The sequence below is a fragment of the Cibotium barometz genome, chromosome 8 (genome assembly GCF_041138505.1).
Source record: "Cibotium barometz isolate CiBa-2024 chromosome 8, ASM4113850v1, whole genome shotgun sequence".
In the NCBI taxonomy this organism is placed as follows: Eukaryota; Viridiplantae; Streptophyta; class Polypodiopsida; order Cyatheales; family Cibotiaceae; genus Cibotium; species Cibotium barometz.
In genome coordinates this window covers 39,587,220-39,612,223 of record NC_141053.1, presented here as the reverse complement: position 1 = coordinate 39,612,223, position 25,004 = coordinate 39,587,220, and the positions used below count along the sequence as shown (strand labels likewise).

The 25,004-nt window shown below is 48.5% G+C and overlaps 1 protein-coding gene across 4 annotated transcripts in view; it reads right to left on the bottom strand.

Moving 5' to 3' along the window:
- Nucleotides 1-418: 418 nt before the first annotated feature.
- Nucleotides 419-25,004, bottom strand: part of LOC147636246 (copper-transporting ATPase PAA2, chloroplastic) — an 88,606-nt gene continuing 64,020 nt past the window's right edge. For all 4 annotated transcript variants that reach the window (XR_015266508.1, XR_015266509.1, XM_086801680.1 and 1 more), the window contains 2 exons: nt 17,310-17,460; nt 419-996 (listed from right to left, as the gene is read on the bottom strand). Coding sequence is in view for 2 of the 4 variants with exons in the window: in XM_086801680.1 (XP_086657806.1) it covers nt 908-996; nt 17,310-17,460 (240 nt within the window). In the remaining 2 variants the exon portion in view is untranslated. The remainder of the gene's footprint in view (nt 997-17,309; nt 17,461-25,004) is intronic.

Genomic DNA, 25,004 nt, shown 5'->3' with positions numbered 1-25,004 from the left:
GCCAACCCATGGAGAATAGCTAGGCTGGAGTCCCAATGCAAAGTAAAATCCAGCCAAGCAACTTGCTTACAGACCAAGGGTAGCCCTGAAAGGAGATGCTCATCAGCTTATGAGGTATTAACCCCTCCAACCCTCCACAGCATTTATAAGTGGCAAAAGTGAACAAACCATAAAGGCAAGGGCCTAAGTTCCCCAGGAAATTAACTCCATGTGCTATGTCTCTGGTTCGGCAGAGAGGGCATCAAAACACATCCCATGTCTCTCTTTTCAAAACCTTAGCGCTTATAGAATCAACCCCCTTAATCAGATTTTGCATCCAGAAATAGGAATCGAAAGGTGCTGCACTGATTAATCCATGATAATCATGAGTAACAATTGCTTGACACATACGATTTTTGCTGAAGTCTGAGTCTGTAACTTTGATACAACACCTTTAAGTTTCATTAAGCTCTCAACACTGGTATCTCCCCCTTGAACAAAGTCTCACTTCAAGGTCTCACTATATTAGAGAACCTTGAGCTTCATTATTTCACATCTTGATGTACAGAAAACATGTATATGTAGGATCTCTACTGTATATCCCATCGACGGTAAGTATATGGATGTAGGATATCATACAGTACAACAGTGTCAAATTTTAAAACCTCACAAGATACCTTGACTAGCTCTTGTATAGATAAGCAATTCATTCTGTAGATTTGACGTACTATTTGGATACTAGGTTTCCAATATTTTGATGATTTTTGCATAATAGACATTCCAAACCAGTAACCTCCATGAAGTTTGCACTTTCCCGACAGCCTCTTATTACAGTAAATAAATGGGCTTTCTTCTACGTGCTCTGCCCTGCTTCTGTAGGAATTAAAGCATATTCTTGTATAAAAGATTCTCTTCAGTTTTCACGACTTTATTGATTCTGCGACTGAGCAAGAGGATGGAGTCGCAACGATAGAGAGTTTGAAACAACAATGATAGAACTCATGGCCATCATTGCACCTACAAAACAAAGTCAGCTGCTTCAAATCTCTCTCTCTCTCTCTCTCTCTCTCTCTCTCTGTGCCGTCACTGAGGAGGCCAGATCACACAAGCACCGACAGAAAAACATGCTAGTGTTTAACCACTAGAAAAATCAATGTTCTTACAACCTCTACATATTCATGCATTTTGGATCTCCATAGGTCAAATTAGACAAACCCATATTGAAGCTGGGAGACAAGGCAATCACACAAGGGAATTGAGAGATGTGAGTATGCTAGATTTGTGATATGCATCATGGTGGAGTAGCTGTGTTTTCTCCCTCCTACATTTCTAGACGAAGATCAAGAAGAAGGAACCCAACCTAGTTTTGTGTATGCTAGCTTTCTCCCAGTGGATCACCATACATCAACAAGGAAATTAGACAAGAAGCATGTACTTTTCATCAATAATATCAGGACATCCTAACTTTTTTGCAACAAGGGCGGGCCATTTACTCTACCTCGAGATAACATACTAAGACTGCCAAATGGCAGCGGAATCTTATTGGCTTTTATAAGGATGCAGGGAACTTACCTCAACTAGAATTTGAGAGCCGTTTGTAAAAGGTAAAAATTACTGGTGAAAGGCAAATGGCATCAACGACATGTGGACACATAAGCTAACTGATTCCATTTTGGGATAGGCATTGATTAATAGTGCTGAGAGTTGGTGCGCCCCCCCGCCCCCCCCCCCCCCCCCCCCTTCCTGCGACATTGGGATGAGACCGACACACACTCTTCTTTCCAATTCAGCCCAGTTCTGAGCCAATTTCAGCCTGAAAGTTGGCCCACATGTGTACTCCTTACTTCACCACCTCCCCCCCCCTCCCTCCCTCCCTCCCTCCCTCTTCCTTTCCCAACATGTGATAATGGTCAAGTGCCTATCCTCCACACCCAAGGATGTGCAAGTTTGGCAAAGGTGCAGTCCCCTAACGGTAAAAGCCCGTGTACCCAGAATTTTCCAACACTCTCTGTCATCCTTTCCTCGGTCTACAATCCCACCAGTCTCAAAAACATATGACAAATAAATTTATATTTATTTAATTATGTGTGTATGCACACATGCGCATGTGCGTGAGAGAGAGAGAGAGAGAGAGAGAGAGAGTAGTATTAGCATCTACAAAACACCCAAGGGTCTACAGGACCAAAAGTTGATACAATACTACCATGGAAATACTAAGCCATAGAAAGAAACAAACTGAAAGAGAAAACCAACTGCTGCCAATGCATGTAGTATAAGTGCATGGCACTGTCTGAGAGGGAGCTTCAGAGATTGTCTTCAAAAGACCCTATTGGGTCTATGGGACCAAAAGTAGAAGAAGGGTTCCATGTGATACTGGGCTGTGGTCGTCAAAGAAACGCATCAACATATTTGGATTCAATGCACTACAACACGATGGGAAGAGTTCCAACACACTGAAATCATCAGCAACATCATCATAGTGATGGATACATGTGCAGAAACATCTCCAGATTGGTACAAAGAGGAGAGAGAGAGAGAGGACAGCACACACACACACATATATAATAGTAGAAATTATCCACATTGTGGCTTCCATTTTCAACATTGAATGGCTCAGTATTCACTTTTTATTCGTTCTTGAGCTATTACACACGTACCAAAAGATCCTCTATTAGCCGTGCTTAAGATTGCGCATGGCGTGTGCCTCCGCCCCTAGCCTCTGTTCTGGACGCACACAGGCACCCTGTTCTGGCTGCACACTGGCACTGACCGCGTCCCTCCACCTGCTCTGCACGCGTCCCTACTACCCTTGCTCAGGCCCCCAAGGCAGCAACATAATCTTCTCTCTCTCTCTCTCTCTCTCTCTCTCTACAAAGCAAAGGTCGCCTGACCAACTATACAAACATGTACATAGATGCCGTCAGACTGCACACACTAAAAGGCCACATGAGGCATGCCCACCGTACGAAGAGCATGTAACCAGGGGTCAGCTTGCGCCCTGGTGATAACATGTGCATCAATCAAAGAAGAAACTTGCCAATGCAATAGACCACGAACACGTTGGACATGACCTTTCACCCCTGATTGTGAATCAAAGATGAAAGCATTTCGCATGAGCCAATTATGCCAAAGACCCAACCATCGAAAGAAAACAAAGAAGACCTCTTGCTGCAGATTGTTCCCCCCCGGGCTGATCATGTCCAAAAACCCACTGCCTGGGTATTTGCCATTTGCAATCACCATTTGCCACACTAAAGAGATGAACTCCCATATCTGGCGAGCCACCAGGCAAGAAATAAACCTATGCCGACTAGATTCTGGACAAGTCTGGAACAAGAAACAGTTGCCATTCGAAAGTCTCTGACGCCGAAGGGCAATGGCCAAAGGCAGGCCCCCAACCATGACTCACCAAATAAACACTTTCACCTGAAAAGGAAGCTTGGAATGCCAATCACATAATAGGATGCGCTTCCACCAGGAAGCCGTTTTCTTAACATTCCATACTTTATTAGCTTTTGCAGCAAGCCATCTCTTCTCTTGGACCAAAAGATGATATACAACATTAGCGGAAGCCTTCAATAGCCTGGTTTTGCGACCCAACACCCAATCATCCCATGCGTGAGAAGAATCCATCCTAGGAAGGCGCCCCAGAGACTGCACTTTTACGGCAACTGCAACCAAATACACTTGTAACCTCGGGGCACACGAAATCTATGACGAGCACGGCGGAATGATAACATTCGCAGCCCCTCAGGCAACAAAGTATAGACATCCTCACAACACCCAATCTCACCATACGATTGAATTGCCGTCTACAATTATTCTTCTCTGGCCAAGTAATCACACGAGAGATGGCCAACACCTCTGCAGGCAGGGAGAGAATCTGGAGGTCTCCAAGAAGTGAACAATAACACCTCTCTCTCTTGCCAGACCCATCGGAGCCATGCCCAAAGACGTGTGCTTTCTTTACTGCTAAGATGGTAAGGAAAGCTATTGACAAGATGAGGACTGGGAGAGCATATGATCATGATGGTTTGGTAGCAGAGCACTTTATTCATGCCAGAGATATGCTTGCAGAGCTTATTGCTATGATGTTTAACCGAGCCATGTGTGAGGGTTTTCCTGAGACTTGGAATATGTCCACGATTGTGCCTATCTTCAAGTCAGGGGATCCCATGCTTCCTGGGAATTATCATACCATCATGATTGGTCACACATTGGCTAGAATATATGCATCTATTCTTGAGCAAGAGTTGAGTAGATGGGCAGAGAGAGAGGGCATACGTGCATCAAGGCAGGCCGGGTTCAGGAGAGGTTTCTCCACTCTTGACCATATCTTGACACTCAGAGCTATTATTGAGGAGGGCAGATTATATGAGAGATGGGAGTGCCCACATAGCTGATTTGGGGAATCATGGCTTTATACAGGACAGTTGTGGGGCAAGTACGTACTACTCGGGGTATATTTGAGATGGTTCACTCCACTATTGGGGTGAAACAGGGCTGCCCCCTTTCTCCCACCTTATTTGGGATGTATGTGGATGAGGTTTCGGACTATGTAGAGCGGGAGGGTGACAGAGGAGCACAGCTAGCAGGGACATGGATTCCGCTGTTATTGTATGCTGATGATATTGTGCTGATCTCAGATTCTCCAACAGGGATGCAGCATCATTTGGATGCATTGCACACGTTTGCACAGGACAGTGGATTGTCTGTTAACCTTGGTAAAACCAAGGTGATGGTGTTTAACACCACAGCACAGTGGGTTAGGAGGTCAGTACCTACCTTTACATATGGTCAGGAGACAGTGGAGTATACAGATGCATATACTTACCTTGGTGTGGTTTTTAGTGGCCCACTATTTTCCTTGAGGAGAGCAGCAAAGACCAGATTGACCAGAGCTTATGCAGCATTGGGGAGACTAGAGAGGATGTGTTCGCAGGTTCAGTTTCAGGAACCTCGAACAAAGCTCTGGCTCTTTGACACTTTGGTCACTTCAGCCATGCTGTATGGAGTGGAGATATGGGGACCCTCAGTGGATCACCACAGCCGAGCTGGTAGCACTGATGGATGGAGACGTATGGAGAGGCCCTTGGTTTCTATGATTTCCCGGATGATTAGGGCCAAGGCCTCCGTACCACATGATATTATCCGTGCAGAGATGGCTGCCCCCCCATTGGTAGTAGAGGCACTCACTCGATCAGTCTCCTTTATACATAGCACTTGGGCTCTCCCTAGAGACAGATATGCTCGCTTAGCCCTGGAGTCTTCACGAGACAGTTGGCATCACAGGGAGACGGATCATGTTGGTATGCACAGTTGACAGCTTGGTTCCAACTGCATGGCTTCAGTATGGACAGGCTACCTCCATTTCAGTACTCCCTGGATGCACCCTCCCTCTCTCTCACACGGGCAGAGATTACCAGACTTATCAGGCAGGACTTGACTCAGCTGGACACTAGGAGGACATGGATACAGCCGACACACGAGCTTGGTACAAAGATGGCTTTCTATAGAGATCATCTTCTCCAGCTCATGGAGGATGGGTTTGTGATTAGACCCAGCTACATGGACACTCATCTTTCTCATGGGGTACGGTGTGCTATTGGTCAGATGCACACATCCTCACACCAGCTAGAGATTGAGACTAGCAGATTCACAGGAGTACCAGCTGAGGCCAGGATTTGTCAGCTTTGCCAGATGGAGCCAGAGACAGAGTTACATTACATATGTCACTGTCCAATATATTATGAGATACGAGGCTGTTTTCACTGCCTGTTTAGAGAGGGTTTCGGACCACTTTCTAGAGTCATGAGATACCAGGATCAGAGATGCCTCGGATTATACTTGCTGGAGCTGCGTAGACATAGAGAGGGTCTCTTGAGAGGGACGGGATCAAAGAGGAAGAGACACCTACAGAGGCAGATTACAGACTTCTTTCGACCAGAGATTGAGCAGTCAGGCCAGTAGGCATTGCAGCTAGCCCCAGAGTATAGCCGCACAAGAGGTACACTGATAGAGCTAGGGCGGTCCAGGCGCCCCAAGATGAGAGGCCCATCTCGACACCGGCGGAGACTACAACAGAGGATCAGGACCATACTAGCACGGCATGGGAGACGTCCAGTCAGAGTACTCACCATGGAGGACATTGAGGATATCCGCCATCGACCGATGAGAGACATCTTTGGATAGTGATGTGTATGATGCTTACCTATGTTGCAGGAGTTTTCCTCCCAGATGTTATCCATTAGGAGCTCCTAGTACCGTACTTTTCCTCATAGTTGTTTCAGTTTCAGTTAGTTGTTTAGTTGTTTTTAGCTTTTCTTACACAGACATTGTATCAGATCCACCAATTGTTGTAACCTTTTTGGTCTCATAGGTCATTTTGGCCTTCTGAAGACGTTAATATATCATTTCATTTCATTCTCATTCTCTCTCTCTCTCTCTCTCTCTCTCTCTCTCTCTCTCTCTCTCTCTCTCTCTCTCTCCAATGAGAGAGCTATATTTATGTTTTCTTTCTGTTTGGTTTTCCATTCCATGATGAGATATGCCAAGGACATTATTGTATCACTTTGGTTTCATAGGGCCATTGCGTCTTTAGTAGACGGGCTCTCTCTCTCTCTCTCTCTCTCTCTCTCTCTCTCTCGCACCAAGATGAAGAGATCCCGGAAATGCTTCAAGGCCCTACATTAAGAACTGAATACAATCATTGACAAGATGTAGAAACACGTGCTCACTAGCTCAGAGAAGCCACAGAAGCACCCCCTAGGCAGATGGGCGAAAGACAGGCTGAAAGTTGTCAGGAACATCTTGATATGCCAGGAAGATACACAAGATAGGGAAATCAATGAGCTCAAGGAAGCCCATGCGACCGAAGTGGGAAAGTGGAAAGCACAAATTGAAGACCTCAAGGACACCTTGCCAGAGCTTGCCCTCGGCGACAGTCCAGGAGACTTCCCCCAATGGTCCCCCTCCCCTGTTCAGATTCTCACCAGGGGGTAGAGAGAGAAGCAAGCTCTCAGGCAGCCAAGCACCAGGACCCGACCACAGACAACTGTGCTATTAGAGAGCGGCAGACCATTGACCCGCGCCAAGGCCGTCAATCGACTACCAAAGCTGAGCGCCACCACCGCATGCATCACACTGGCCGAGTACAGGAGGATTCAGTTCTCTCATAGAACTGTTTGAACATTTATCGCAGCACCCACCCGTCGGTGATAGACCCCCTCCAGTCTCACTGGGAGGGTCCCTTCGGCCCCTTCGGTTTGGCGACCATTGCCCCGCCAAGACTCCTTCGGTTCTCCGTTTCCAATGAGGCCAGCTGGTCCACTGAACCCCCGACGAACCCTTCCCAACACCCTCCCTCTTCGATGGATCACTCCCAGCTGCTCCCATTTCCCTCTTCTCCGCCTCCCCACCCTCTTCGCCTCTGACTCTTCCCACAGCAGCCCCCTCTACCCCATCCTCTTCATCTAGCCCCACACTCCCCCCTCCCTCCACCTCTCTAGAGAACTCCCGCCCCCCTCCTATAGCACCCAACCCAGAGCAGAGGCAGCCAGCAAGCTCCGTCCGCCACTTGATTCATCGGTTCTCGGAGCTAGTAGAGATGACCATCCTCGCTTCCCCGGTGAGGACACTCCCACTAGAGTCCCGAGGTGGGCCCCCTAGGATCTTGGGACTGCCTGTGGATTACAGTTTCTTCCGATGTCTTTCGGTGGAAGAAACGGATATTTTTGAGGAGACAGTAGCTCCCATTCGGACTTGTGTGGTGTTTCATCATTCCAGACCTTCTACGCCAGATAGTGGCGCGATGATCTTCTCCTTTCCCTTGAGTGAAGCCTTGGGGACTGAGTGGGATTGAGAGTTTGTGGCTGCCGCCATCCAAGGGCAGGCAGTAGAGCTCTCACACCATCTTCATGATCTTCGCATCACCGACATGCTCACCCACCGCTAGTCCAGGCTCGTGTCGGAGATGGGAGATTTGTAGTAGCATTGCAGCCTGGCACATATGGAGAGCTAGATGCAGCAAAGCCATCGAGGGTACCCACACTCCGCCTACGGATTCCATTAGGACCATTTGGCTTGACATCATTCATACCCTCCACGGTCGGTGGGGGAAGTTGCAGGGTGGCACTGACCGCATGCGGAAGTGGCGGGAAGCCTTCTTGAGGCTCTGGCGGCTTGGCCCTTTTCTCACAGATAGAGGTGGTGATCCCACTTGGCATTACAGACCACTTGTGTGGTTATCCCCCCCTCCCTTATGAGATAGCCTTCTCCTCATATATAGCGGCCAGCCGGAGGAGAAGTGCAACTTTCTCCACCCCTTGATCCTCTGATCCCCGCCCCATACATGGTGGCAAATTTGTATCTAGCCCTTTGTTGCTGGTTTTTTTAGTTAACTAATAGAAGGATCTTTTCCCGGGAAAAAAAAAACACCCCACCCACCCCCATCATACATGATACCATGGAAGAGGAGAAGAAGAGGAAGGGCCGTGCTCTTCATGTGAGGGTGGCATGACTTAAGGAGGGGGAATCCCCCAACGCTAACACTCTAGTCCTATGCAAGAAATCCAACGTGGAAGGGACCCCTTATGTGGAAACATGGCGTGTGGGACGGGACACCTCACAGGAGTGTCCCCTCATCTTGAAATTCTCAGACCTTGCTAGCCGAGAGGCCTTTAGGGGTACACGGACAGCTCTCCGAGGGGAGAAGATATACCTAGGGGATGATCTTCTCCAAACCCAGGTAGGGCACACATGGGTGAACATGCCCAAGGTGCACGAAGCCCGCAAGGTGGGGAAGTGGGCAGTATACAAGGATGGGCGAGTCATCATCACAGAGTGGCATCCCAAATAGGGGTGTGCGGGATCTACAAGGCCACACACCTGGAGCTGATAGTTTGAAACTGCAATGGTGCACTATGGTCGGACATTGGGGGATTTAGGGCAGTTTCGGTAGAGAGGGACGTCATCTTCTTCATAGAGACCCACCACAGCCCAAAGAGCGGGCTACCATGCATTTCTGGCTATGAGTGGGCATCCGCCTACCGAGAGGAGACACGCGGTGGGGTACGCAGGTCTGGCAGAGTGGCGGTACTGTTCACAACACACCTACAGCCCATGATCACCATAGTCCGCAGGGACACATAGGCACGCTTTATGTGGGTAAGGTTACATGTCACACTGGCCACCACCCATCTCCCACTACACCGAGATTCACTTCCACCATGATGGGGTCTCCACTTACTCCGACCATCTCTACCGACATCTAACATATGCAGACCCCAATCCCCCACTGGCCAACCTCACCTCTTAGCTCACCACAATCTTACACACCTCCACCATAGCCGCATTTCCATCCACTAGCCGATCCACTACCAGACCCCCTACCAGCACCATGCCCCAAAACGATTGGTATGACGAGGAATGCCGCACAACACGTGAGCGTCTCCTACGCGAGGGTTGCAACTAGCCAAATCCGAGAGCAAGATGCTCAAATGATTAACATATACACAACCAGATGTAAGAAGCGAGCACATGTTAAGGGCTAATACAAGAACTTACATCAATCTCTCAAAGATGTGAACTGTAATGAGGGCTGGAAGAAAATCCAGGAGAAACGCCCACCATGGCACACATAAACGATCCTTGTACAAGATACCAGATCAGCCCCCCATGCCACCACCATCACATCCACCTTTTCCACACCCGCCATGGTGGCCTGAGCCATCCGAGGACTCAAAAATGATAGATCACATGTCACATGCACGCCCGTTCCATGGCATAATCTCAACATATTTCAGTATAATCCCTGTTTAGGATAGCATCATAAGCATCCTCGAGGGCACGGGCACCCAGTCGGAACATAAGAGCTTCCATACAACAATCGACTGCCAATGGGGCACCCAGGCAAGCAGTCGGCCAGGTGCCAGTCAGTCGACCACCAGATTGGACAAGCATTGAAATCAGCACAGCATTTAAATGATATTTTATGGAATATTCTTTGTCCACAACAGGCCGACAGTAGTTGAATGGACCAACCTGTACCTTCAGCCCATATATAAATAGAAGTCATCATTTGCATTAAGATATAACCTTTTGAAGAAGCTTAGAAGTCAGTAGAGAAACATGTAGAAGGACATAGGTCACCCTATTGGGTAGACCAAGGGCCTAGAATATGTAGACATTTATGTCACCTTTTTGTATTGTAATACAAAGAAAATCCTGACACCAACTCTCTCTCTCCTCTCCTCTGTCTTAATCATCTCACTAATCAACATCTTGTTCTTAATTAAGTTTAGCACACTCGATTAAGCAGTAAAGCTTCCACACATGCAACATTGGTATCAGAGCATTCAAGCTTAGTCACTAAAGGAGGTGCACAGATCCATCAGAAGAATGCAGCCAAGGTAGCATATGGAGTAGTCTGTAGCAAGCAAAGCTGAAGGAAAGCATTCTCTGGGAGTGTGTACTCAGAATCAGTACATCATTAGCTCTCAAATCGGTTCCAAAGGCCAAGCAACATGCATGATCAGTTCCACTAGGTGACCCGCCGTTGTGTTAAGGGTTAGGGATAGCAAGCATGGGGACAACAGTGGAACAAATGCTCAGTTCTTCAGCAAGACTTGGAAGTGGAAGATCAGAAGTGGAAGGTGTTCAGGCAAAGTGTCAAAGTCAGTAGTCCAATGTCACATGCGGAAGCTCTCTCGAAGTCTTCTTTCAGCCCTAAACACCTTTTCTGGAACATACTTGATGCAAAACGCAAGTAGAAGATGGAGAGAAGTGAGAGAGGTAGCTGAGTTTCATTATATTGATAATGTACAAAAAGGTAGTACAATCTTGGCAAGCCATAGGATGCCCCATCAAAAGGATTCTTGACTCCTAAAAGTCCTAGTCTACTAAGTCAGCCCCTATAAAACTGAATGCCTAACTATGAGCCTTGCCTTGCTATCTATAGGCCTTCGAAGCAAAATTGGACTGACCAACCTGCTGTCGGCTAGGTGCCTGGACATCTTGTTGTACCTAACTCAAGATATCTTCTTGATTTGTTGAACGCTGACAGCGTCCTGATCCATTTAAAAGTCTTTCTTGCCAATACTGTTGCAGTAGCTCCTGAATCTGGTTCAAAGTCTGATCTTCATGATTCCAACCTCAATGAGGTGGAGAACAAACTACACCGGCACATCATGGCTCTCGAAGCACGGGTCACGAACCTCGAACAAGAGAACACGGCACTCAAGGAGGAGGTGAGTGCATTGAAAGTGGAAATGGTAGCCATCAAGAATACTGAGAAGGAAGAAGGGGAGATCAATGACAACACTCTCACGGCCATCAAAGAAGAGATCTCCAAGGAGATCACAAAGGACATGGAGGGAAAGCTCGAAGCAAGCAGTCAAGATGGGTTGAGGTGGTGAAGAAGAACATCTTTAAAGAAGTGAGGGAGGAGACTCAAAGGGAAGAACACCAAATCATTCACACCACCATTGAGGAGGAGAAGATGAGGCATGCCCGCCGCCTCAACATTCGAGTCACAGGTATAGCCGAGACACCCGACTCCACTCCCGAGAAGGACGGACAGCTTCTATGCATGAAGCTTGGCTACAAGGAAGAGCACCCTCTCCCCTTCACCAAAGCATGGAGAGCCGGGAAAGACTCAACACGCAAGCGAGCCCTCATCCTACAGTTTGCAGGAGAGACGGAGAGGGTCACCTTCATGAGGAAGAGGGTCATACTATGGGGGTTAGAGGGAGCTCCTATTTTCTTGGATGATAATCTCACGAGGATGCAGCTTGAGCATAGGAGAACTTGCATGCCACGAGTCTTACACGCGAGGAGAGAAGGCAAGAAGGCCTTCTATCGAGATGGTCGGGTCATCATTGATGGCCGGCCCATGGATTAGCGGTTTGGGGCCTATGGGACACAAACCAGGCCAGTGACAGAGATACACATGGCAGTATGGAACTGTAATGGTTCCCTATGGGTGCAGCCTGGACGACTGGAGCATGTTATGGTGGGGAGAGACATCATACTTCTGACAGAGAGAGGGCTACCTCGAGTAGAGGGATTCCAGTGGGAGTCAGCATACAGGAGGACCACACGCCAGGGTACCTCGAGAGGGTCGGGGGGAGAAGCAGTTCTCTTCAGACGGGAGCTACAGGGGAGACTGAGAGTGGTAGCACAGGATCCAGAGGCCAGATACATGTGGATCAGCTTACAGCTCTCACAGGACAGGGTTATATACATAGCTTTATGTTACTTTTCTCCATCAGGATCCTCCTATGTCATTACAGAGGACATGCCACAGGACGAGGAGACAGGAGCCTCGCCATACACTTGTCTATCAGAGGAGATTATGCATTATTCTACACTAGGGGAAGTATTTCTTACGGGCGACTTCAATGCCCACACACAGAGCAGACAGTGTGAGGTGTATGACTATGATGACATGGAGATCCTCCACCCTGTGGATCCAAAGGAGATAGGGGCTAGTCGGGCATCGGAGGACACTGGACCAGACAGAGGACATTATGGGGACCACTTACTAGAGTTGGGAGCCAGGCATCATCTCGTTATTTATGGATGCTACAGTGGCCGGGATCAGAAGGCCTGACATGCTTCCCACATGGGGGTCATACACGGACCACAGGCACGGTGGTAGACTACACTATGGGGTCTTTGGAGGCATCACAGCTTGTCACCTCATTCTCCATTCCACCTCGTCCTATTGGGGCAGATCATACATACTTGGCATTTTCACTAGCCGGATCACCAGTATCACCAGTCCCCCACATACCAACGCCACACACTACCATCTACTTCACACATGACATGGCAGACATATACACTGGCAGAGTAGAGGATGGGCTCCTACTCATGGATCCCCTGGCACCTATGGATACCATTACAGCCCAGCTGGTATCACTCCTACACACGGCTGCATTACAGAGCTTCCCACATTGTGTACACTCAGGAGAGCCTGCGAGACCTGGGACTATGCCCCAGAACAGATGGTATGATGACGAGTGCAAAGCCCTATACTCACGGCTCCGCATACAGAGAGCCTTGGAAGACATCACAGAGCAGGAGACGAGGAGAGAGATGACGAGACTTACTCGCCGCGAAAGGTGGGCCTTCGCACAGATACAGGAGCTAAAGATCTTTCATTTCTTCATGAGTAGAGACAGCCTTGTCTCATGGCGGCACTTCAGAGAGCCCCGGACACCGACACCTATTGCAGACCCACAGACATGGCACACATATGCAGAGGGCCTATACCACGCCCCACAGCAGCAACCTATACCTCAGCCACATGAGCCTCGACCTACCACAGCTAGCTTCTTTACCCACTCGATGGTACAGGAAGCTATCCGCCGCCTACAGCATGGACGGGCCGCCAACCATATGGGTCTGCAGGGTGAGCATCTCATATATGCAGTAGATTCTTTAGCTCCTTTTCTTGCACACCTGTTTAACAGGGCACTAGCAGAGGGTTTGCCTGCCGAGTGGACGATGCACACCATTCTGTCGATTCTTAAATCAAGGGATATGCTCGATCCGAGCAACTACAGGACGGTTATGGTTGCCCATGTGCTGGCCAAACTCTATGGTGCAGTGCTTGAGCAAGAGCTTAGTTTATATATCTGAGCGAGCAGGTTTACGCTCATCAGGGCAAGCAGGCTTCAGGAGAGCTTTCTATTTCAGCGCCTGCAGTCTCTTGACATACCAGCAGATATGACATGGGGCATCTATGCATTATATGAGTAGGTTTTTGGGCGAGTCAAATGTCCAGGAGATATGTCCGAGATTATTGCTAGCACCATTGGTGTGAAGCAAGGATGCCCACTTTCCCCCACGCTATTTGGGTTATACATTGATGAGGTGGCTGCCCCCACGCTATTTGGGTTATACATTGATGAGGTGGCTGACTTCATTACACGGGGAGGCGGAGATGGAGTTGATTTAGCAGGTACCTCAGTACATATTATGCTCTATGCTGATGATATTGTATTAGTGTCTGAGTCTCCAGGTGGTCTACAGAGCATCTACATGCACTCGATGATTTTTGCACACAGAGGGGTCTTACTGTGAACCTTGGGAAAACCAAGGTTATGGTCTTTCATACATCGAGACAGGGTAGGAGTCAGCTGACATTCACTCTCGCAGGATGCCAAGTGGAGGTGGTGACATCATACGTGTACCTAGGGGTTACCTTCTCTGCAGCAGCCACACGCTTCACCATGGGTTCAGCAGCCAGAGCTAGATTGACACGGGGATATGCAGCATTGGCTATGCTAGAGAGACAGTGCCACCAGGCGCATTTTCAGGAGCCCCGGACGAAGGGGTGGCTATTTGACACATTAGTCACACCGGCATTGATGTATGGAGCAGTGGTATGGGCGCCAGGCCTTGCTACCCATTGGTGGACACAGATAGAGAGACCACAGGCCCTCATGATGGCACGCATGATACGCAGCAAACCATTAGTACCTCATGACATTATTCGAGCAGAGTTTGTTGCGCCTCCTATGATGGTAGAGGCCATATTTCAGACTATATGCCTGCTAGACAGATTCAGAGAGATGCCACATGACAGATTGTCATACAGAGCTTTTGAGGCATCTGGACAGCTGGCTGAGGCAGGAGATAGAGGATCATGGTATGCACAGGTCACACATTGGTTCTCACAGCATGGCCTAGACATGGATCATCTACCACCATTCCAGTATGACAGGGATGCACCACATATCCGTCTCTCTCATAGTGAGAGGAACAGAGTATTGAGACAGGATCTATGGCAGCTCTATACACGAGAGACATGGATATCGCCTACACAGCCTCTTCCACTGAAGAGGCTATACTACAGAGATCACTTCATAAGTATCACTGATGATGGATTTATAGAGAGGCCTAGATACATGGAGGGCTTTTTACCACACGGCTCCCGAGTGGCTATTGGTCAGCTTAGAGTTTCATCACACCGATTGGAGAGTGAGAGTGGCAGAGCAGCACGGATCGCCCGAGAGGAGAGGGTATGCAGATTGTGCAGAGAGGAGGTGGAGAGGGAGGAGCATTATGTATGCAGATGCAGAGCATATACAGCCATGAGAGAGAGAGATCCCATTTTATTCAGAGAGCCACATTCCCTACGCCAGATCTTTGAGGCAGCAGACCAGCGCACTACACGGCAGGGAATTACTCTCCAGAGAGCAGAGACACTTAGAGCCCGCAGGAGACAGAGGACACCTGGCTTTCGGACACCACGCCTATACCAGAGAGAGATGACAGAGATCAGAGCTCAGTTTCACAGAGAGGGTGCGGAGCGACTGGCTCGCTTCAGAGCACACCCAAGCATGTTCTTCAGGGAGCTGTGGACACCCCCTTCACTGATGTATACCATTTTATACCCCTAGTATGGTACAGGATGGAGCTAGCTAGGTTGCATATCATGATTGTATACTCCATGCATATAGCTTTGCATTCTCCTAGTAGTAGAGCTCCATCCTCTTCACCACTCATTGTAGTAGAGCTCCATCCCCTTCACCACTCATTGTACTTATTGCACACCCAGATTCAGCTTTTTAGTTCAGTACTTTTTCATTTTGTTGGGATGACAGAGGATACCCCATACAGGTACTCCGATTTGTCTCATAGGCCGAGTTCGGTCTTTTGGAAAACGTTAATAAAATCTATCTTTCTTTCTTTCTTTCTTTCTTGCTCTCGCTTGATATTTTGGAGTGTGGTATACCATCTACTCGGAGCTGATGTTGCTCTCATGTTTCTATATTCTTTTTAGTATTCCATGATTAGTTTCCATGGACAGTTTTGTATCACCCCAGTGAGATAGCTATGTTTATGTTTTCTTTCTGTTTTATTTTCCATTCCATGGACATTATTGTATCACTTTGGTCTCATAGGCCCATTGGGTCTTTAGTAGACGCTTAATATATCTTTCTTTCTTTCTCTCTCTCTCTCATGACTCCACACGTCCAGTCCTCTCGAAGGAGGCTTCCCAATCTCTGATGACTCGAGTAGCCAAGACCTCATGAGATCGATCATGAGGGGACCGGTCTGCTGGGTGTGTCTCACATGCTACATGTGGCTAGTCAGTGCCTTGGTGGGTACAGGCGTCTCTTATCTGTTGCTGGGAACTGAAGAAATCTGTGATGAAGGCCTGGTTGAAGTCCTGTTGTCCTCTCCTCTGTGTGTGGTGTCGCATCAGTCTCTCAATCGCATCTCTAGTATGTACATATCCCCAAGCATCTCTGACCCAAGCAAGTGGCAATGAACCCCCAATCCATTCACGTAAGGGCCCCCACCTTCCCATGTATTTCTTTGTATTACTGGAACTGAGTTCAAATAAGTGTTACCACAATGATGGCCTGATGGAGTGTCTAGACCTCTGAGGAAGTGCATTGGTTGAATCCCACGCCAACAGTCAGCAACTATGGACACCCAGCTGCTTGTCTGTGCCAATACGGATGGCCTACTTGTGCTGGGAAGACCTTAACATGCAGACCTTGGTGACTCCAGACTGTTGATCTCTGGAGCTGAAGGCTGAGTGCTGAAGCTCTTCAAAAATTGTGAGATCCCGACTGAGGAGGGACAAGGGTCCCCTTTATAATCCCGCCTTGCCCTGTGCAGGTCGTGGAGGTTTTGGGCTACCAAAACAACCTGTCTGGGCACGATTGAAGCTGGTCGGTTGCACATTAAACAAGGCGTGTGCTTCTGATCATTATTCTCTGACCTTATTTTTACGTCGGCCATCACACATGTGGAAGCCCAGACCTTTGCAATCAGAAATGGGCTGCCTGGTCCCAAAATAAGCTGCCTTTCACATGCGATTTGCCTGACCTTTGCTCTGCTGGCTATACCCACTGACCTGTGGGTTGGCCACGCTTCTGACCACACCAGACTATGCTGAAGTAATCCCACATCTTGAAGAAATTTTCCTGTTGAGCCTAGAAATTGAGGATTTAGCCTATCCACTGTCCTGTAGGTCCTAAGCCCGATTTACACCATGGTTGGTGCCCGGCTCTTGGTCTAATAAGCTGCCTAGATTTTTGTACAGAGAGTAATCCAAGTGCGTTGTGACTGTGTGCGGGACAACGCACTGACGTGTCACCTATGACCTAAACATGATGGCAACTCGCGACTTGTCCCTGGACTAGCGACTCAACACATGGTCAATGCACATCCAAAAGGTAACCTGGCGGTGTACTTTCTACGAGTATGGCCACGTGGCCACGTGGCACCCTAGTGCAACAGTGCATGTGGTGTGAGCATAAAACATACAACAATGTCGGGATAAAACAAACGAGAGGAATTCTTACCTGCTACAGATGGAGACATGGTGAAATCAAACTTTGGGAGGAGAGCGCCAGCAGCAAGAGGAATAGCCACTGCATTATAAGCCAAAGCCCATCCAAGATTTTGTTGCACTTTTCGAATGGTTGCTCGTGACAACTCTATAGCTTCTACAACCTGCAAAGCTCACAGAAGTTTTTGAAAAATTAATGATTATTATTTCAATTTCGTATGTGTAAGAAGTGCCAATAGGTTGTCAAAACTGGCTCTAAGACAACAGCTAGAACATCATATTAAAGAATATGCACAAAAAATAAATATTGAAAGGATACAAGAGAAGGAAAGCATCAAGTTTTATTACCTCATTTATGTCAAGTTTAGTGCATTAACTTACATTTTTCTGATTTGCTAACCATGTTGGATTATATAAGCTGTTTTACATGTCCTGTATTGGCAGGATTCTTTGAAGGGCAGGCGTGTGAGTAGGGAGTCTAGAGGGCTAGGGCAATCTTTGCCATGGCCAATGTAAAGAGAAGTCCTATGGGAAGCATAAAAGCTTTGGCCATCCCCTAAACCTTTTATTTTTACATTGACAATAAAACATTGGCGTAGCCACGCACCCGTCCTTAGGAAAGTCCCATTAATACAGGAGTAATTCTTATGTTTAAGATCCTTGAGGCTTACAAGAGCTCTCAACGTCAACCCCTTGTGCCTCTTGAAGGTATAAGAATATATATCTGATCAACAATACCAAGCACAAAACTTACAGCATTGCAATATTGCATCCCTTGTACTGATTGAGAAATAACTGACCTTCAATGGCTCAATGTCTCTCTCTCTAATCACCAAGTTCGTTCTAGATTCAACTACATCAGCATAGATGAACTATCATGAATCTGCTCTGCCAAAAGAGTCTCTTTCTTCCTTCCTCACTCCCTCCCTTGAGTTAGAACAAGATGTAACGCCCATAGACGCAATCCTATCAAAGGTGTATGCACAATTCAAGACACACTTCAAGAGGGTGTTGGAAATCTAGACAAAGAAGTCCAGACACTAATTAGGCTTTCAAATAATCTCCAGATCATTCACACAAAGGTCAAGGAGCATAAACACACGGAAGTATTATGACTCCAAATTTGAGGGTGACGGTTGTCAAGTACTCTCAATCTCTAACTGATAGATGTGCAAAAGATAAAGTTACGTAGGAGAAGAAGATAACCTTACGAAACCAAATGATAAAGTTATGTAATAGATTTTCCTTTCTTTTCTATTTCATGTGTTCTATTGATCATGGATAAACTCCTCGCATATTCAAGTAAAATACGGTTCTTGCGCTTTGCCACATCAATTTGTTGAGGAGTTTAGGCTATTGTAAGTTGATTGTGAATTCCACGCTCTTTGTAAAAGTCATTTATACTCACCTCCTCTGTTTGTTCTCAAAGTCTTAATCTGCTTTCCAACCTGATTTTTGGCCTTGCTTTGAGCTCTTGAAAGCACTCAAAATCTTCGGGCTTGTGCTTCAAGAAATACACCCAATACTTCCATGGGAAATCATCAATAAACATGTCACATGATAAAATATGATTAACCTCCATGAGAGTGTATTGTAGAAAGAAAGAAAGAAAGATATATTAAGCGTCTACTAAAGACCCAATGGGCCTATGAGACCAAAGTGATACAATAATGTCCATGGCATATCTCATCATGGAATGGAAAATAAAACAGAAAGAAAACATAAACATAGCTATCTCCCTGGAGTGATACAAAACTGTCCATGGAAACTCATCATGGAATACTAAGAACATAGAAACATGAAAGCAAACTCAGCTCCGAGTAGATGGTATACCACTCTCCAAAATATCAAGCATGGGGCTAATGAGTATGGTCGAGAGGTCTCCCTCAGCTATGTCACGTGGAAAGGTAGCTCGATGGCGGTGGAGCATGTCCTGGATCTAGAGCTGACGAGGTGATCGTGGCCAACGGGAGGGGCGAGGGCATCGAGCACGCTAGAGTGCAGAGGCTTGGTCCAAGGTAACTCCTCTCAGGGAAGGTAGGTCCAGAGCAGCTCGTGGAGGGTCCACAAGATCCACTATGTCGGTGTCCTCCACCTCCTGGGTCCGGAAGAAACTAGCGATGGTTGGCTCGCGAGGGAGGGGGCGGGGTCGCTAGGGCCAAAGCTCTCTCAAGAAGGTGGTGCGGAGCTCAAGCAGGAAGAGGCCTAGGCAACGCTGGTCCTGGAAGTCAATGATCCTGGAGAGTGGACCAAATCCCTCACGAAATAGACAGTGAAACCTCCCGCGGATCTCATAGTATACTGGGCAGCGGCATATGTAATGCTCCTCCGTCTCAACCTCTGTGTGGCATAATCGGCAGATCCTCTCCTCTCTGGGTCTCCGTATGAGTTTCCCGGCTCTGAAGATGCACTTAGCTCTACCTGTCTCCACTCTGAGGCGGTGAGATGAAACCCGTATCTGGCCAATCGCAATCCGCATGGCATGGGACATGTGAACACTCAAGTAGCCCGGCTGCTGGATGAATCCATCCTCAGTGAGTGTGAGGAAGTGATCTCTGTAGAAGTGCATCTTCGTGGGGAGCTCCGGAGGTGTGACCCATGTGCAATGGGTGTAGAGGCTGAGAAGATCTAACCGGATAACCCAATTGGTATCCTCGTGAGATAGCCGAAGAAAAGGGGAGTCCAAACTGTACTGAGGGAGGGGTAGGCGGTCCATGCAGAGCCCATATACTGAGAACCAAGTGGAAACTAGTGCATACCATACTCCAAAGTGGCCCTCAAGTACTAGCTATCTGGAGGACTCCAAGGCAAGCCTCGGGTACCTATGGGGATCCATGCGACTGATGTGATGGAGGTATGTGACCGTCTGGAAGAGTGCATCCTTAGCATCGGGGCGGCAGCAAACTCTGCCTGGATAATCTGGTGTGGGACTGCGGTTTGCTGTGGATCGTACGGGAGAACATCATGACCTGGGGCCTCTCAACTCACTGCTAATCCTCATCGGATAAATCTGGCCCCCAGAAGGCTGCTCCATACATCAAGGCTGGTGTGACGAGGGTGTCAAAAGGCCAGCCCTTTGTCCTAGGCTCCTGGAAATGTGCCTGGAAGCACTGCCGCTCAAGTAAGCTCAAGGCTGCATATCCCTGTGTCACTCTGGCACATGCTGCGGGAACCATGGTAAAGCGTGGGCCACTGAAAGTGACACCAAGGTAGACATAGGATGAGACGATCTCCACATGATCCCCTCTATATGTGAAGCTCAATCTGGATGTGAAGGGGCGAGAGGTATTGAAGACCATTACCTTGGTTTTACCAAGGTTAACATAGAGGTCCCGCTGAGTGCAAAAGTCATGTAAGGCGTCCAACTATCTTTGAAGCCCTTCGGCTGAGTCTGAGAGCAGGACGATGTCATCTGCATAAAGTAGTATGGGAATCAATATGCCTGCCAGTGTGGGACCAGCCCTGCCTAATCCGTCAATGAAGCTCGAGATCTCATCAATGTAGAGGCCGAAAAGAGTGGGTGATAGAGAGCAGCCCTGTTTCACCCCAATTGTGCTAGAAATCTCATGTGATGTACCTGTTGGGGCTCTCACTCGTCCGGTGATGGACTCATAGAGGGCGATCATGCTCCAAACCATGTCAAATGGGACTCCGATCTCCTATAGACGGTGTAGGAGGCGGGCTCAGGGTACAGTATCAAAAGCTTTGCGGAAATCTACAAAGCAGCAATAAATCCTCTAATGTCAAGCTCTACCCTCCTCGATGATGGCACAGAGGGTGAAGATGTGGTCAAGGGTAGAATAGCTCCTCCGAAAGCCAGCCTGTCTGGAGGCTCTGCATCCCTGGCTCTCTGCAAATGAACTGAGCTCCACCTCTAGCACTGATCCATAGAGTTTGGCCAATGTGTGGCCAATCATTATCATCCTGTAATTATTAGGATCAAATGGATCTCTGGCTTTGAGGATGGGGGTGATGGTGTTGGTGGACCAAGAGGGTGAGTCCCTCATGATCCTGGGCTTGCCCATTGCGTAGTCTACAAATGGCCTTGAGGACCATGCCCTTTGTGAAGAAGGTATGGGGATCTGGTGGTAGGGGTAGGGGTGGCTAATGGGGGATATGATAGAGGGAGCGTACATAGGAGTGTCATGTGTCCGGGCAGGTGATAGGTGTGGGAGGGTGATGTTCTCGGAGTTTCCTCTAGGCCTCTTGCAGTTCGGCCCTAAGAAAAGTTGGTATAACTCATCCTCTTTCCGAGCATAGAACTCCCGTTTCTTGCATTGGGTGAGCCGTTGAGAAATCCATTGCGCTTGGCGCTTCGTGATTTGCCCAAACCGTACCTCATGCTTAAGATGGGAGCGTGTGGCCCGGCATTCGTCATCATACCAACAGTTCTGGGACATGGAACCGCAAGGTGGCTTGGCGGTAGACCGCTGTGTGCAGATGAAAGAAGCGGTGGCGGGTGTGTGGAGTATGGTGGTGAGCTGCGATGTGAGGGTGGATAGGGGGACAGTAGGTTCCACATCCTAGAGTTGCCGTTAGATGTGGTTGGAGTAAACAAGGTCAAGCTTGTGATCAAAAAGGACCTAAGTGTAATGTGAGATGGGGGGTGGTGGTGGTGGAGGGACGGGTGGTGTGCAGGTAAGAGTGAAAGAGAGGTAGGCATGATCAGCTTCAAAAGGGGTGGCGCGATGGAGAAGTCGGGGAGAAGGTGTGCCAAAGCCGGAGATCCCATAAGGTAGTCCACGGTGCTAGTACCTCTTGAGTGAGGGAAGGAGGTGAGGGCGCCGGAGGAGGGCCATCGGGACATCTCGTTATAGATAACGAGACCATGTGCAGCTCCCAGCTCTAAGAAATATCTCCCATACACTGTGACCTCCTCACGATCCTGTGATGATCGCTGCAGCCCTGTGTCAGTGATGTCCAGCGCCTGTAGTCTGATAGGGTCGTCTAGATTGAGTAGTGGGACCTGCTGACTTCCCGTCCTGGCGTTGAAATCCCCGAGCAGGAGGACTTCCCCCAGCTGTGAGAACTCTATGATATCCCCGTATAATGATAAGTACGGTGACTGGCCATGCTGTGCGGCGTAAGGGAAGTGGCATGGTGCAAAATAACACACAGCAATGTGGTTGACTCTATCACTGCTAAGCTGTAGCCACACCCAAAGATACCGTGCATCCTTGTCCTTCCGGACGATGCTAAGAATCTGTTGGAGATGGGATCTAAAAAGGACAGCTACCCCTCTAGAGCCACGTACTCCTCTTGATGTGCGGGTCTCGCCTCGGAAAGCCGACTCCCACTCATACCCGGCTATGTATGGTAAGCCCCTCTCAGGGCTCTGAGTCTCTGTATAAAAAATGACATCCCTGCTTGTGAGAATCTCGCTCAAGCCTCCTGGATTCGACCACAGCACGCCATTGCAGTTCCATACTACCAACCTCATGTGTTTGGTCTCATAGACCCTGCGTCCCTATTTGGGACGGCACTCAGTGATAATGACCCTACCATCTCTGTAGATAGCCCACTTGCCTGCTCTGCGGGCCTCATGAACTGTCACCATCGCCTCACGCCAGTGTGCACCTGTGCTGGAGTCAGATCATCTCCCATGTACACCTGTGTGCCCTTGAGGGCAGCCCGCCTGTCTACTGGTGGCATCAGGGAATCTAATGATGAGGGGCCTCTCTCGTGTCATATCCTTGCCTGCCCTCCATGTATTTGTAAGGGGGGGGGGTGCGATCCCGTCCACTCCTAGCATCTGGCCAAGCATCATGGCATCCTCCTTGGGGGAAGCCCCCGCCTGTAGCCCCCACACTCGCACATGGAGGGCCCTATCCTTCCTGCGTTTCTCCTCCTCGAGAGTCTCATGTATGATGCTCTGTGGGGGTTTGTGCTTTTCACCACCTCCACCCAACCTTTCTTAGTGGTCTGCAGCTCTTCCCACAGCTTTCAACTGCTCCAAGTCCGTCCTTAGACCCTGAATATTCAGTTCCCCTTCCTCCACTGTATGGTCCTTGATCGTAGCCTTTATTTAGGGCTTCCATTTCTTCCCGGAGTTCCCCTATCAACATCTGAGTTCCATTGGGGCAGCCTCTGGCATTCCTGTTTGTTGCAGCTGGGTCTCTTTCAACATCTAAATGACCTCTTCCTGGTGCTGCCAATTCTTCAATCTTGTTGTTCTTTCCCTGTATCTCCTTGCAGAGGCCTTCCAACTGTTTTCCCTCTAGATTCATTGTGGCTATTTTCCCCTAGTTTCTGCCTTGGGGGCCTGAGCAAGGGTGGGTGGGAAAAGGGAGGTGAGCACAATATGCACAGAGCGGAAACGCGGCGCGAGAGAGAGAACTGGCAGGGCAGGGGTGAGAGAGAGAGAGAGAGAGAGAGAGAGAGAGAGAGAAAGAAAGATATATTAACGTCTACGAGAGGCCAAAGTCGGCCTATGAGAGACAAAATAATACAACTGTGTTCTTCCGGTCATCGGAAGAAAAGAAACAAAAGAAAAAGTGTGCATGTGTCTGGATACAACTGTGAATCATCATGGATCGGTGGAGCCCATATACAAACAATATAAGGGGGTGGGGAAGTGGATGGAGTGCTAAGGCAAGATGCATCTCTATATGCTGAAGGGGTAGTACAAGCATGCTATGCAGATCTATGTCTAACTCCATCCAGTGCCATAAGAGGGATATAAGATATCATACATCGCCGATGCTGAGGCTGTGAATGGCATGAACATGTACCCTGAGTCTGAATGAAAGCGAGCTAGCCTCTCCTGTGTTTCCATCTGGTGTCTCATTCGGATAGCTGCTATCTCTCGGTGACGGAGTCGGGGTGCTCTATGTCCAATCTGTCTAGGTCTCCTCCTGGCTCTCAATTCCTCTGCTCTCTGTGCGGTCACCCCACGTGGTACATCAGCTGGCACTGGCATAGCTCTCTAGAAGAAATCTGAGCTGGGACTGTCTCCCACCCCTAGTGGGAGCGGGTGTCTGGAGGAGTCTCTCTCGAGAACTATGAAGCTCTAGTAGTAGTCTGCCAAGATGTCGCTGGTCCGAGGCCTCCATCAACTGATGTAGTGAAGAGTGCTCCTCAAACAATCCTGCATATCTATCTCTGACCCCCTGGTGGGCTCTACATCTACATACAAAGTGATCCTCAGTCTCCACCTCCTCACGGCACAATCTGCATATCCGCTCAGCTCTAGGAACCCGTGCCGCTCTCCCAGCCTCTATCTCTAGCTAATGTGATGAGACTCGTAGCGGTCCAATAGCAACGCGAGAGCTGTGTGGCATGTATACATCCATGTACCGCGGTCGATGTATAAACCCATCCCCTGAGATGCTCATAAAGTGGTCTCTGTAATACAGCATCTTCGGTGGTAGTGGGCTCTCTGGTGCTGTCCATGTCTCCTGTATGTAGTGCTGCCATATGTCCTGTCTCATCACTCTGTTCCTCTCATTGAGAGAGAGGTAACCCCGTGGAGCAGACTGATCATACTGAAAAGGTGGCAACCGCTCAATGTCTATACCATGATGTGAGAACCACTGTAGCATCTGTGCATACCAAGATCTAGTGTGTCCAGCCTCGGCCAGCTGTCTGGATGCCTCAAAAGCTCGGCGGGATAATCTCTCCATGGGCATCTCCCTCATCCTGTATATAAAGGAGATAGTCTGGAACAATGCCTCCACTGCCATAGGTGGTGCAGCAAACTCAGCTCGAA